General features: G+C 42.4%; 1 protein-coding gene across 2 annotated transcripts in view; it reads left to right on the plus strand.

The window, feature by feature from the left end:
• The window catches only part of PLXNB3 (plexin B3), an 81,445-nt gene that overhangs the window by 46,488 nt on the left and 19,592 nt on the right, over nt 1-15,365 (plus strand). For both annotated transcript variants that reach the window (XM_089486052.1, XM_089486059.1), the window contains 8 exons: nt 2,265-2,457; nt 2,548-2,787; nt 5,402-5,563; nt 7,928-8,076; nt 8,217-8,317; nt 8,919-9,136; nt 10,625-10,803; nt 12,935-13,001. In XM_089486052.1, the coding sequence (XP_089342178.1) occupies nt 2,265-2,457; nt 2,548-2,787; nt 5,402-5,563; nt 7,928-8,076; nt 8,217-8,317; nt 8,919-9,136; nt 10,625-10,803; nt 12,935-13,001 (1,309 nt within the window). The remainder of the gene's footprint in view (nt 1-2,264; nt 2,458-2,547; nt 2,788-5,401; nt 5,564-7,927; nt 8,077-8,216; nt 8,318-8,918; nt 9,137-10,624; nt 10,804-12,934; nt 13,002-15,365) is intronic.

Here is a 15,365-nt window from a genome sequence, read left to right on the forward strand (position 1 = left end):
GAGAAAATAAAATAGGTTCCTCCAGAAGCATGACATTTCAACTGCCAAACCAAACATGGCTTTATTTATATCTGTAACCTGTGTGTGTTAAAACAAATAGCTGATGCTGTGGCAGGGGCAGAGGAGAGAATAAGGTCAGGAACATAGTGTGCCAATTTTTGTTGGCGTGTACCTTCAAGTCATGACCTTAAGGTGAACCTATCATGGGAACTGCTTGGCAAGTTTCTTCAGAGGGGGTTTGCCATTGCCACCTTTTGAGGCTGAAAAAGTGTGACTTGCCCAAGGACGTTATCAAACAAGGGAAATTGGAAGTATAATCCAATAGCAATCCGAATGCAATCATGAGGTTTAACGTATTGCGTGATACACTACCACATGCAAATTCGGGCAATGGGAAATCAGTCTGAACGTAATCATGGGGTTTCATGTTATTGCATACCACACGCCAATTTGGGCAATGGCATGCTATTTTCAGGCAATGGAAAGCCAGTCTGAACGCAATTCACATTCACATAAATTCGCTGAAGTAGCGAATTCATGTAAATGCGCTTTGGCCCCCACTTTCTTTTCATTCGAAATTAAGAGAAATTCCTCACGTGTGATAGTCCCAAGTCACCCAGTGGGTTCTTTCGGCACAGCCAGGATTTGAGCCCTGGTCTTCAGAGTTGGAGTCCAATGCTGCAGACTACACCATGCTGGCTCTTGGTGGGCCAATAGGCAGGTTTAAACTCTCTGCCTTGCGGCCAATTGTCCCTTGCACAAACTATTAATTAAAAATAAAATGTTAGTCACAGACGGGCCAAAGATGGGAATAATGTCGTGGTTTTATGTGAGGATGTGGGTTTAGTATAATGTAAAGTGCCACAGGTGGAAAAAAAGTTCAAGAAAGAAAAGCGAGAGCATCAGCACAAATGTATGCCCATGTATGTACCTTTGGGATTCTAGGTTTAATTTCACCAGGAAAATTAGACCTAGGTTCAGGCAGGCCTTTGGTTTTTTAATTATATAGCAGTAGTGTATGCGAAGTTGTGTGCTGTTAGTTGTAGTTAGGTGTTAAATGTGTTTTCACCTGTTTTAACCATGCTTTTAAAATATATATTCTATTTCATTCTTTTTAAACTTTGTAGAATAAGATGGTAATTTAATCTTGTTTAAAATGTCTGGAAGCTGCCTTGATCCCATTCCAGGAAAAGGGCATGGTATAAATTCAAGACATTGTGATTAAGCCAAAAGTTTCACGAAGAGTAGAGGTCTTGAGCATGGTTTTGAAGGGAGAGAGACAAGTTGCAGAGTGCAGGTCAGTGTGGAGGGGACAACTGCAGGGCATTTTGCTTGTTGGCTTTCTGCTCAGGGACTAAATGACCAAAAGTGGTATGACCAAAGAAGAAGCAGGTGGTGCTAAGTAGAATTTGGGAGTGGGGATAAAAAGAATTGATAGAAACAAATCATTAAAACATTTAAATATCAGAAAATAGCAGTTTGTTTTACTAAAAACATAAGATACATTTTATTATAATAAAAATTGTATTAAGGAATAAATAACATCTTCCCAAGCTCACCAAGAATAAATGAATTGTTATTTGAGGAGTTCACTTTATTTGTGATATATTAAACATTATTTGCAATTATCAAGGAGTCAGACAAGGCTGCATTTTATCACGCTATTTGTTTAACTGTATGTTGAGTGTATCACACATAAAGCTGGATTTGACTCCAAGGAAGGAGGTGTAAAAACTGGGGGAAGGAACATCGACAATTTAAGATATGCAGTTGACATCACATTATTAACAAAAGAGCAAAGATTGGAACGACTACTGAAGAAAGTCAAGGAAGACAGTGCAAAGGCAGCTTTACAGTTGAACATTATGGCTGCATCCACCCAGCAGAAATAATCCAGGTTGACATCACTTTAATTGCCATGGTTCAATGCTATGGAATTCTGGGAAATGTAGTATATTGTGACACTAGAATTCTCTGACAGAGTGCAACCTTTATGGAGCCTATGCCTCCCATCAATTTGACATGGATGCTATGTCTCCCTTCCTCAAGCCAACGTCCGCAAGATGTGGCTTGCTGCAGGTCATACTCTGGCTGACATGGGGGTTACTGCAAGTTTTCAGATCTAGAGAGCACCAACTTGAGGAAGGATGATGTGGCATCTGTGTCAAAGTGATGGGTGGCCTATGAAACATCTGTTTCCATTATATAGTAATGGCCCACTGCTGTCACCACTTTTCACCTTTCCGAATGACATGTTTTCCCAGAGGTGGACGGATCATCTACGTGGAGGGGACTAATTTGGATGTGGTGCAGCAGCCACTCATCAAAGCAGTCCTGGAGCCAGAGGAGGTGGAAAGCAAGCGTAAGAAAAGAGCATGTGACACTTTACTGGGACCTAACATCCCTCTGACTCCTGCACCCCCACGCCCATGTGCTGAGGTGGGCGACTTGTTAGAGGTGAGTGCATGGGGTAGTTTTTGCCTTGAAAGGAGCAATTTAGGAAGGGCTTTTTGCTCACTTTCTTACTTGCCTCTTGTCTCTTGACAGTGCTGGGAAACTTGTTGCATCAATTCCTCCACTCTCCTTCTCTGCCCATCACCAGCCGTACCATCTAACGCTCAGTTCCGGTCCCTTCTCTTTGAGCTGGATGGACTCCGTGTCCCTTTTAGCAATGCTAGTGGAGGCCAGGATTTCTCCTATCATCCCAATCCCAGTTTGCGCTGGCCTGGCCGGGATTCCACTGGGCGTCCATTTAGTCTCAAACCAGGCAATATCTTGGACATAGAGGTGAGTGACCAGTGGAGAGAGGTAAAAACATGACCATGTTAAGGTTGGTGAGGGTCTTGAAGTGCAGAATGTGATTTCCTAGGATGAAAAACCTTCCCTTTCTTCCTGACACAATGATTCTTGCTGGAACCTCCTTCCCCTCTGTCCACCTTCATTGCCCCTTTATATTTCCACACACATTATCCCACTGCCCCTCTGGATTTTTTGACAATAGAATCTGCTGGTGAGTCTGTTGTATATTGCATATTGCAGTCTGCTAGTACAGTGGGCCCTCTGTATACATGGATTCTCCCATCCACGGCTTGGAAATGTTTTTAAAATATAAATTCCAAAAAGCAAATCTCTATTTTGCCATTTTATATAAGGGACCCCATTTTAAAATACCGTTGTATTGAGCATCAATGAATTTTGGTACCCAGGGGTGGTAGTGGTTCTGGAACCAAACCCCAACAGATACAAAGGGCCTACTGTATGTTGAGTGAGAAAAGAGTGTTCCTTGGGAAAATAGCAACAATGTTGTTAATAGCTAAGGCTAATAAGGGATATTCCTCTGGCCTCAATGCTTACAATCTTGCCCTTACCTGTCATGTACCTGAAATTTTGAGTAAGGCTTTATGAAAGAGATGAAGTGGGTTATAGTCCACAAAACCTTGTTCTATAATAAATATACTAGACTTTAAAGTGCTCCCGGACTCCTTGCTGCCTCTGGACATTTTGAACTTTCATACCTCTTGGATTGGGTAACCCCACTATAGAACTCTTTCCTCCCCTCCCACACAAAATATATTGATGTCAGTATATGAGAGTTTATGGCTTATGTGGCTTATAAATATAGGAGGAAGGATATTGTTCTGTGAGGAGGAAACAAGGATGCTCTGCCATTCCCTGATGCAGCCTGCACTCTACTGATGACAGGTGCACTATCTACAAACCATTATGAGCATCATCACCATCTTTGAGCCTTGATTGATGGGGCAAAGGGAGGAAATGCCAGAAAATAATATTAACTAGGCTTTCTTGCTGCCTGGGAGTTGATCCAGAAAATATGTGCTCCTCTTTACACATACAGATAAAATCTGCTTTTAATTGTTATCCAACCAAAACAAACAACAAACCTGTGCTGCAGTTATCAGGCTAGTAGAAGTTGAAATCCACATCCTATTAGAATGCAGTTCAGCTGCTATTACTATTCAACCAGATGTTTTATTAGTCTTTTCTTTCTTATTGGAAAAGTTAGGGGGTTTTGGCATATAACTTCCAGAAACTCATAGACAGCATAGCCACTGGAAATACTGGCTAGGAGATTCTGAGAGATGTTGTTGTGGAAGGAATGTTTCCATATAGCTAGCATCCATGACACAGCAGAGCTAGGACATACAGGGCTGAAGTGCATTGCCATAGCTGTAGTGGAGTGTAGGTGAATGGATTTTTCCAGCAACAATAAATTGTTGTGAATTTTTCCTGTCAAGTAATATGAATATTTTCATATAACTTTGTCTTGAATGGGCAATTAAGAGACATTCCCTTTACAAAAAGACCTCCTTCTTTGGGGATTTAAAGCTTCTGCAAATGGTTGGTTGATATGGATCTATAGAGCTGCTTGCATTCTTGGATGCCTCCCTGAGAGTATGACCGAAGGAGTTAGCACATGCCCTTCGTAATGTACCACTATACCTCTGGCTGGATGCCTAAATTCATCTTTGTGGGCCACAAATTGTACAGGCTTAGTGTCATTTTCTGAATGATCAGCATATGGAGTTATTGCCTTGTTTTTGCTTGGTGTTTAAAGAACTTTTTCATTAAATGTCAACTCTTCACTGGAGTTTGAATTGGGATGAGGGGACATTTGCCCAAATATTTCTATATGTTTTTTGTGGGTTTTTCGGACTATGTGGCCATGTTCTAGAAGAGTTTCTTCCTGACGTTTTGCCCGCATCTGAAGATGCCAGCCACAGATGCGGGCAAAACGTCAGGAAGAAACTCTTCTAGAACCTGGCCACATAGCCCACAAAAAACGATGGATGCCGGCCATGAAAGCTTTTGACTTCACATTTCTATATGTATTTGCCTTCAAATTGCCTGTCAACGTATGGTGAACTCATGCATTTCATAAGTATTATTTAGGGCAAGGAAAGCTCAGGTGCTTTTGCCAGTTCCTTTCTCTGAAATATAGCCTACAGCACCTGTATTCGCTAGCTGTCTCTCATCCAAGTACTAACCAGAGCTGACCCTGTTTTGCTTCCAAGTTCAGACAGGATCTAGTTCATTTAGGGTATTTAGGGAGGTATACAAGTATACTGGTCTGTTTATTCATCAAGCACACTTGGTCAACCAGTAAAAACCAATCCCCCTCTCCCGCCTGATGCTTGGTACTACCACTCCTAGAATCCCATATCTTTTTTTCTATTTGGCTGGACCTGATGGAGCTGAAAACCAAAACATATGGAAGGTACTAGACTGGTGGAAAGCTGTCTGATACTTAGAGTCCATAGTGTTCATTTGTGAGGGAAAGGGATTGAGGGTGACGTTACCCCACATCACATGCCTCATCTTCTGTGTTCCTACACTGCATTGCACCTGTGACTTTTTACTTTCCTTTCTGTGTCCCTGAAAGGGAGAAGGCTTGAACCTTGGCATCAGCAAGAACGAAGTGAGGGTCCTCATTGGCAACAGTGCCTGTATCATCAAGACTCTGACGCCTACCAATTTATACTGTGAGCCTCCTCTGCAGCCTCCGCAGCCACTCAATGCTTCTTCTCTGCTGCCAGAGTTCATGGTGAGTTCAGGAAGTAGGATGGTGGTAGCTGAGATGTAGGCTGCATTCAGGATCCCCAAGTCCAACCCACTTTGGGGAAAGGTTCTGACCCCTTTGATAAAGTTGGAAAGGCTCTTCCTGATAGCCCCAGATTCTGGCCCTAGATTCTGTTACTAAGGCTCATGACTTGCCTCAGGTGCAAAAACAATGATCACACCCTTGTAGTTTGCATAATGGCAAATGTTTCTGTGGTCACAGTTGCTACTCCAGGTTAGATTTCCCACGCCACCCATAAAGCAGTAACCAAAACTTGCTTTTTAAACTGATCTTGCTTTTTAAACTGTGACTTCCTTCCTGATAATTGTGTTTTATTGTTTTATGGTGGTTCTGAAGATCTCTTGGAGATTTGTGCAAATGAGAAGGTGTATCAAGGCAATGATAATTATTTGTTGTTGTTCTGTGCTGTCAACTCATTTATGACATATGGTTAGCCTAAGACAAAGCCCTCATTAGGTTTTCTTGGCAACATTTGTTCAAAGATAGTTTGCCATTGCCTTTCTCTGTGGCTGAGAGAATGTGACTTGCCCAGTGAGTTTCCATGGCAGAGCAGGGATTGAAACACTGGTCTCCCAGAGTCCTTGTCCAACATTATACCACACTGTCTCTCAATGATAATGATATAATGACAGTATATTATTGTTTTGGTCTATATTATTGCCTTTAGTGCTGCTATTGAATTTGGTGGTGGTACTAAGAATTTTGATATCCCTACCCCTTCTGCTGCCAGAGAACTATAGTTCCCTGTGGACAGGGTATGACTATTAAACTGATTTATGTGGATAGAGTCAATATGCCCTTAGAGATAAAGATCTGTTTTACAGCCCTTTCAGTGCCTGTACTGTGAATGCAAAAGGGATTAAAGTGATAGTGAACTGAGTTGTGTGGTCCTGAATGTGCTTGGCTTTCTTTTCTTGCTCTGGGGCCAAATGCTCCCATGGATGTTTTTCATTAGCATGGCTAAATTTCCGCTAGTGGTAGCGCTAGTGAACACTCCCTCTCACTCTCACATGCTCATGCCATGCGTTTGTTTGAGATCAATGCCATGCTACCATGCAAGTGAGCAAAATGAGGTGCAGGAGCTGAGTTATCACAGGGCTCCTTTCAAAAGTGGCAAAGGAGCTTTGCCTCCCAGCATCTCTTCCTCATTCCCAAACACCCCTTTAAAAATACTCATATTTGTAACTCTGTGTGGGACTGGAGTCATTTTGAAAACTGAACTATTTTAAATTCATGGTGGGGAAAAGAAACCTTGCTTCTGGGATTGTTTCCCCTTCATGATTGTATAGTGCTGGCACTGTGTTGGAATCCTTGCCATGCCAGGCCCCAGCTCCAGCACTGCCCATTGCTTATGCACATTAATCTGAGGGGTCTTTACTTGCTTTTTTGACAAAAACCCAAAACAGCATGGGGTTGTGGTTTGAGTATTGGACTGTGACTCTGGAGACCAGAATTAAATTCCCAGTTCAGTTATGAAACCACTGGGTGATCTTCGGCAAGTCACATGCTCTCAGCCTCAGGGGCAGGCAATGGCAAACCTCCTCTGAACAAATCTTACCACAAAAACCCCATGACAGAGTCGCCTTAGGGACTTGAAGGCACAGAACACACACACACACACACACACAGATGTGTCCTTGATATTTTGGCAAGCAAGAGAAACTGGATGCAGAAATCAGGGGCTTGTCAAAAATCACTCCTACCTATTTTATCTGTTGTCACTTAATTCAGGAGTGGACATCAACCTGAGGTCTCTTGCACTTTTCATCCCTCCCTCTGTCACTCAAAATGCCTAATTCTTTTCATGGGTACAATCCACACCTAGCTGTCTTATGCCTAGGAGGGACCTCAGGAAATACAGTCAGCCCTTCATATCCACTGATTCTTTATTCAAGATTTAAGCATCAACAGCTTGAGAATATTTTTTAAAAATATAAATTCCAAAAATCAAACCTTGATTTTGCCATTAGATATAAGGGACACCATTTTACTGCACCATTGTATATAATGGGATTTGAGCATCCACAGATTTGGGTATCCATGGCGCACGCGTGTGTGTGTCGTGAAACCAAATTCTAGCAGACAGCAAAGGCTCACTGTAACCTGAAAGTCATGTCTGGTTTTTAAAAAGGTTCTCCTTGCACCCAAACAGCCTGTTTTAGAGGGAAGAGGATGATAGGCATCCCCATTCTCCATAGAGGGTCCGTAGGGTGCCCCATAGATTTTTTTAGTATTTAATGGACCATACAACTCTGTTGTTTTCTGCCTTTGGTGACTATATCTGCCTCTTTAGAATCAGTCTTCCATACTCTGATGGTTGCTTTGCAGGTCCAGATGGGAAACTTACGCCTAGATCTTGGCCGAGTACGCTATGACACAGAGCCACCGTCTCGTTTCCCCCCGGAAGCCCAGATTGGGCTGGGAGTGGGAGCCGCAGTACTAGCTTTTGTTGTGTTGCTGCTCATCCTGATGTACAGGTAATAACACAGAGTGATGATTTGAAGTGGGGTAGCAGGGAGAATATGTGTGCAGAGGGAGGAAGTAGTCTTTCCCCTATACTTGTTCCTGCAAAAACTGTATGATCTCTTTCCTCCCACCCCCTACACCCTCTGGGCAGACGGAAGAGCAAACAAGCATTGCGGGATTACAAAAAAGTGCTGGTGCAGCTTGAGAACATGGAGATCAGCGTTGGGGACCAGTGCCGCAAGGAGTTCACTGGTATGAAAGGGGAAGAGGAGCCCTGGGTGTGTTGGACTGAAGCCTTTATTATCCTCCAGTGGTATAGTTAGAGTTGTAGTCCAAAATCCATAAGTTCACCCAGCCCTGATGCAGAAGGAGCTCTTGGATTGCAGAAGCATACTTGCTGGTGTTGGAAGTAGCTATGCTTGACTAAGGGGGGGGGGGGGATACAGACTGGCAGAAAGAGGTGACGAGATGCTGCCCCTTTCTACCCCGGATGGGGACTGTGCCAACCAAATGGCACAGCTTCTAGGAGGCCTAAAAAGAACCCACTCCTAGCTGTTTGGGTGCTGCGCTGCACTGCACAGACATCATCATGGCGTGCCCCCATACAGATGGGGCACGCCATGATGGCGCCCAGGGTGCGTGGTATGGCTGCTGAGCGTGTGAATGCTCAGCCCCCACGCATCCCTAGTTCGGGCCGAGGCTAGCGCAAAGTGCCAGTCTGTACCTCAGATGGAGTGAATGTTTTTATTTGTCCGAATGGTTGGATGTTGCTCACTCACTCTGTTTTCCTTTTTCACTCCTGCTTTCTTCCTTGCTCACCCCCTCTCCCAACAACCCCTTTTGCTTGTTTCAGATCTCATGACGGAAATGACTGACCTGAGTGGGGAGTTGGAAGGCTTGGGGATCCCATTCCTGGACTACAACACCTACACCCAGCGTGTCTTCTTCCCGGCTCAGGGGGACGTGCCACTGCGGCGTGTGTTGGACCTGCCAGAGGGGCGCCGTGCCACAGTGGAGCAGGGCCTAGGGCAGCTCTCCAATCTGCTGAATAGCAAAGTCTTCCTGCTGACGGTGGGCACTTTGGGTGGAGTAGTAGATTCTGGAAAGCAGCTGGGCTGGCAGATAGACCATTTGCTGCTCTTCTACTGGAGGGGGTGGAGGTCATCCTTTATGTCAGAGGTAAAAGCCTCCAGCTGTTGCTGAACTGCAGCTGCCCTAGTCAGTATAGTCAATTATGAGAGATGATGGGACTTGCTGTCCAACATCATCTGGAAGGCCAATATATTTCCCACCCCTACTGTAATAGGATATGTTTGTCTATGTGCATGGAGTAGATTTCAGAGACATAGGCCTGTTAGTCTGGATCGGTATGCAAAGCATTCTTGTAGCATTTTAATTATTTATTTATTTAATTTATATCCCACCTTTCTCTCTGGAGGGAACCCAAGGTGGCTCACAAATACAATTCTAAAAACATATTAGAATAAAATAGAATTATTAGAATTAGAATAAAACAGTTAAAATCTCATCTTAAAAACAATATAAAATTCAAGAACATTAAAATCTCACTAAAATCACTTCTGAGACTCAAAGGTACTACAAGATTCATTTCCGTATGTGTTTGGAGGTGAGACAGGTTGTTACGTGGAGGTCAGCACTGCACTTTTAAATTTTTAGGTAGAGAAGGAGACAAAACACTCCAGATTGCTCACTGGCTTTAAGGAGGACAACAGTTTTGTATTATGGAGTAGTAGGAGGGGAAAGATAAATTCATAAACCTTACAGAGAAAAGGAAAGGTCTACCATTGAATGTCTTCTTTTGTATTTAAAAAAATGGTGGAGAGGCAGGATGATGTAGTGGTCTGAGTGTTGGACTAGGACTTTGGAGACCGGGGTTTAAATCCCTGCTAGGCCATGTAAACCCACTCAGCCATGTAAACCCACAAGTCACACTCACTCAGTTTCAGAGGATGGCAATGGCAAATCCTTCTGAAGAAACCTGCCAAGAAAACCCTATGATAGGTTTGCCTTAGGGTCACCATAAATCAAACATCACACAGGGGCATTTGGCACAACAACCAATGACACACAACCAATACACAGCAGGGAGCAGGGATGGGGGACCCTTAGTAGTCCTTCAGATTTTTTGGACTACAACATCTTGGGGTCTCCATAAACTGGAAATGACTTGAAGGCACACAACAACAACAAACAGTACTAACATGGGCTGTTCCTCAACACACCCTTGATTGTTGTGTATGAAGAACATGTGGTGCCCCAGATTATGTTGGACTGCAGTTCCTATCAGTCTTAGACAGCATGGCCAATGGTGAATGCTCCTAGAAATTGCAGTCTAACAACATCTTGGAGAGGTGTTCCACATCCCTTTCCTATGTGTGGTGTGTGTTAAGGTGGGTTCTTTGAGAATGGTGGAGTAATTCACTTTCTGCCCCAAGTTATGTTTCTGGCCCTGAGAAAGGAGTGGCAATGAACAGGGGGCTCTAGTTTAGGACAGGGATCTTGGCAAAGGAGGTGACGCTTCTTTCTTGCCCTTCACAGTTAATCCGAACACTGGAAGCCCAGCCTACCTTCTCACAGCGGGATCGATGTCATGCGGCATCACTCTTGTCACTGGCTCTTCACGGGCGCTTGGAATACCTGACAGACATCATGCAAACTCTGCTGAGTGACCTCGCTGCCCATTGTGTCTCCCGCAATCCTAAACTCATGCTCCGCAGGTAAGGCCTGGGATCACAGGTAGCTGTGTGCCAGTGATGAATGGAGCACAGTGAGGTTGACACTGAAGATGGAAGTGGGGAGAAAGAAATGAATATAAGGTGTCTCAAGTAGCCACTTATGCACCATAGTGCACATGTCTTCCCATTTCCTGGGGGCATCTATCTTAAGGGTTGCCAGCTGGCAAATACTTTCTTTCCCTGGCTAGAATTTTCCCCTCTGGCTGGCTGCCAGACAGGAAAATGCAGTACCAGATAATGTGGATACTAGTGAGGTAGCTTAATCATCTCATGCTGATACCATGAGATGATTAAGATTTAACAGAGCCTCCCCGTGTTACAAAAAATTGTTTTCAGTGTAAAAACCATCTTGTGTTACCAAAGTGCTCTTGATCTCAATCTCACAGTGTCTCCTTCCTCACTCCTTCCATTTGTATGAAAGAAAGCAGTCTAATTTATTTGATATCTGTGAACAGAAACTCTTCTCATGAATTTAGATCAAACCCTGTTCAGAAGTGCTCTCTTAAAAAAACCCAAAACACCCCCGCAAGCAAACCCTGTCTTCACTTCATTTCTTTGGTAAAAGGGTTCTTTGTACCTGTAAAGGATCATTTTGCATAGTGTTCTAGAAACTTCAGTATCCATTTCATTCTAATGAAATGGCTTGCGTGTGTGTATTAAAACACAAATATTTCCTTGTACATACAACACTAAAAACGTTACATGGAAAACAAAAAGGAAATTTACCTACTTCTACCTGTATATCTACAAAAGCTATACATTACTACCACTATACTAATTTATAAGGACCAGGGTTAACAGATTATTTCCAACTTTCCAGGTTGATATCATAAACTGTTCCTTTGATACCATAAACTGTTAATTCTACTTCCCCAATATCTTGTAGTTATTTTTTTAAACAATTAACTACATTTTGTACGGTAATATTGATTACAGTCTGCACTCCGTATCGATGTGGGTTCTGTTTTAGACTCCCACCCTTTATACAAAATAACATTGGACTTCAAGTCCTATTGCTGTTAATGGCACACTGCCATTGATGATAATGGAGCGGGGTCATTTGCAGATGTTCCAGTCCACAGATGGCTAGCCTGCTTATATGGAGGGTTGACCGTATTAATAGATGACGCACTTCTTAAGGGTATGATCAGTACTGTTCTGCAAATGTTAAAATATCTCTTCCCCCCTTTTTCAGTTGTCAATCACTAATTATTTTCCATTCATCTTTAAAAGACTCTGTAGTTCTTCTCTAATAAGATTAGTTAATTTATCCAGTTCTGCAAATTCAGTAAGCTTTATAAGCTGTTCCTCTTGGGAAGGAATGACTGAGTCCTTCCAGTGCTGTGCATAGAACAATCTGGCTTTTGTTACCAAGTATTGTATGACTTTCCTTTTCTTCTTTTCCATTTGTTCTTTTAAAATTCCATGAAATCAATCAATCAATCAATCAATCAATCAATCAATCTATATATATATATATATATATATATATAGTCTCAATTTAATTTTAATATTTTGAGTGTCTTCCATCACTTTATGTATTTGTGCCCATTTTTATTTTTCTGGAGTTCATTACCAACAATACATAACCTTGTAAACATTTCTTTTAGATCATAACTCAGAGTAAATTTCAACATATTTTACCATTGGTCCATTTGTATATTATGACCAATATTTTGTGTCCATTTCAGCATGCACTCTTTCATTTGTTCACCTTCCATCTCAATTTTAAGAGCATTTATTTTAGCTGTTAAGTGATCATCTTTAAAAAGTAATTATGTTTCAAGTTATAATCTGGTGGTCTCAAAACCATACAATTTCATATCCTTTTTAAATTGCTCCAACAGTAGCCTATAGAAATACCGTTATTCTATACTCCTTATGTGTCAGATTCTGAAATGACTCTAGTTGACCCCATGATTCACTCTGTAGAATGGAGCTTGAAAATCAAAAGTTCAGGCCTGCAGGCAGTTCATATTTTGCGAGACCATGTGAGCCATTGGTTATAATGGAGTTATAGGGAGAAAGCGAGCTCTGGGTGAAAGCCTTGGTTTAAGGGATTGGAGGATAATCATTGGAACAACTGTGTTTATGCTCCACAACTTTTTTACAGGACAGAAACCATGGTGGAGAAACTACTGACCAACTGGATGTCCATTTGTCTCTACTCCTATCTCAGGGTAAGCTGTGCCACATCTCTGGAGTTGTAGTCCTACTTTTCCCAGTCTTTCACTCTAGACATATGTCTTTCCAAAGTCTTATACAGGTTGACTCTACCTTAACTGGAATTCCAAAATCTGAAATATTCCAAAAAACATTTTAAATGGGTGGCCGAGATAGTGACACCTTTGCTTTCTGATGGTTCAGTGTACACAAACTTTGCTTCATGCACAAAATTAATGAAAATATTGTATAAAATTACCTTCAGAGTATGTGCATAAGGTGTATATGAAACATAAATGCATTTTGTGTTTAGACTTGGGTCCCATCTCCCAGGTATATTCTAAATACCTATTTAGAATATAGATATTGTAAACCCCAAAATACACTTGGTCCTAAGCGTTTTGGATAAGGGAGACTCAACCTGTATCTTAATATGTTGTTGTTGTGTGCCTTCAAGTAATTTCTGATTTATGGTGACCCTAAGGTGAACCTATCATGGGGTTTTCTTGGCACGTTTCTTCACAGGAGGTTTGCCATCCTCTGAGGCTTAGAGAGTGTGATTTGCTCAAGGTCACCCAGTGGCTTACATGGCTGAGCAAGGATTTGAACCCTGGTCTCCAGAGGTGTAGCCCAACGCTCAAACTGCTACGCCATGCTGGCTGTCTTATCTTAATACGTAAATAAATATAAATCAATGACCAGATGGGAAATAGGTAATCCTTCAGATGTTGGATTACAACCATGGTAACAGGGGAAGTTGGAAGTTGTAATCTAGCACTCTCTGAGGATTGACTTTTTTCCTATCACCTTGCCAGGGATAGATAGAACCATAGGTTTTCTGTATGTGGGCTAGGGGTACAACTTGCCATTGTGTTTCTGGAAATAAAGTAAAATTCTAGTCCTCAGGAATTCTGATTGCCAGGGTGTTGGAGTAGATAGCCCTTGGGAATACTTCCAGCTCTGGTTTCTGTGATTCTGGATCTTGTGTTCTATGTCTTAGGTCAGGAAGGCAGCAGGCAAAGTGGAAGCCTGGTTGATATAAAAACCAAGGTGCAGGAGAGGGACAAGGAACAAGTCTAAACCTGCACACTTTGGGTGGCTTAAGCTAATGTTGCATTGTTGCCACTGTTTACTGTTTCTGCTTAATCCTAAAACTTGTAGAATCTCAAAAGAGGTACCTTTTAAACAAATTCCTTTTTGTCCACATTTGTGCCAGCCATGGCTGGTCTCAAAAAATGTTGGAGCTCACAGTGAAAAAAAATCCTAACAGCACTCCTATCCAGACACACCTTCATTTAGAATAAGGGAGAGCCAGCATAGCGTAGTGATTCGAATGTTGGATTAGGACTCTGAAGACCAGGGTTCAAACCCCAGCTCAGCCATGAAACCCATTGGGTGACTTTGGCAAGTCACATTCTCTCAGCCTCAGAGGATAATGGTAAAGAAATGTGCCAAGAAAACCCCATGGTAGGCTCACCTTAGGATTGCCATAAGTCAGAAACAACTTGAAGGCACACAATAACAACCCACTGTATGCAAGTGGACATTTACATCGTTCTTGTCCGTTCTCCAAAGGAGCTTGAATAAGCATGTGTGGGATTTTTCCACTCCCCTTTTCATTCTCACAACATTCTCTTGTGTGGTAGGTCAAGCTGGGAGAGAACAGCTCACTCAAAGTCACTCAAAGTTTGCAACTAAAATGTTGTGTTGAACGGGAAATCTTAATCTGGGTCCTAGTAGGCTTATGCAGAACTTCCTAGTGGGTTGTTTTTCTGTGGTTCGCACTTGTCTGTCTCCTAATCTGGTGCCCAGAAACCCTTTTACATGAATGGCTGCATCACCACAGTTCATGCTAGGGCTGGTTCCATTGCTAGCCAAGCTGTTGACGCTGTGTCTTTGTGCCCAATTTGTAAGCCTTTGCTGCTGTGGTCTCTAAGATTCACATCCCACTCCACCTCTTTCCTTCGCTTTGGCTGTTTTCATTCTCTTGTTTCTTTTGGAGAACCCACCCACTTCCAGGTAGCCAAAGGAAATTTAGGAGAAAAAAAAAAGTATTCCCTCTGCAAGTAGCTGCAAATGCCTGTTCAGCTGTCTTTAGATGCTTGATGTTCACTACCACATCCCCCATTTCCAACAACTGCTGCAATCAAACTGATGGTGTTTAGAATAAATGCAGGGCTGCATTTATCCTAAAAAGAACTAGAATGCAAATTAGGTGTCATCATAATGCTGCTCAAAGAAAAGTGGGATGGTACGACTTGTATCAGTTATGCAAATTAAGCACATTTGCATTATGCTTATTTTATATACTGTATTCTGTTTCTGCTAGGCATGCAAATAGACTGAGCAACAGACAGAAGCATGACTGGATTGGGTCCTGA

Source organism: Sceloporus occidentalis, unplaced genomic scaffold (genome assembly GCF_023333645.1).
Source record: "Sceloporus occidentalis isolate IW3139 unplaced genomic scaffold, rSceOcc1.0.p SCAF_1, whole genome shotgun sequence".
In the NCBI taxonomy this organism is placed as follows: Eukaryota; Metazoa; Chordata; class Lepidosauria; order Squamata; family Phrynosomatidae; genus Sceloporus; species Sceloporus occidentalis.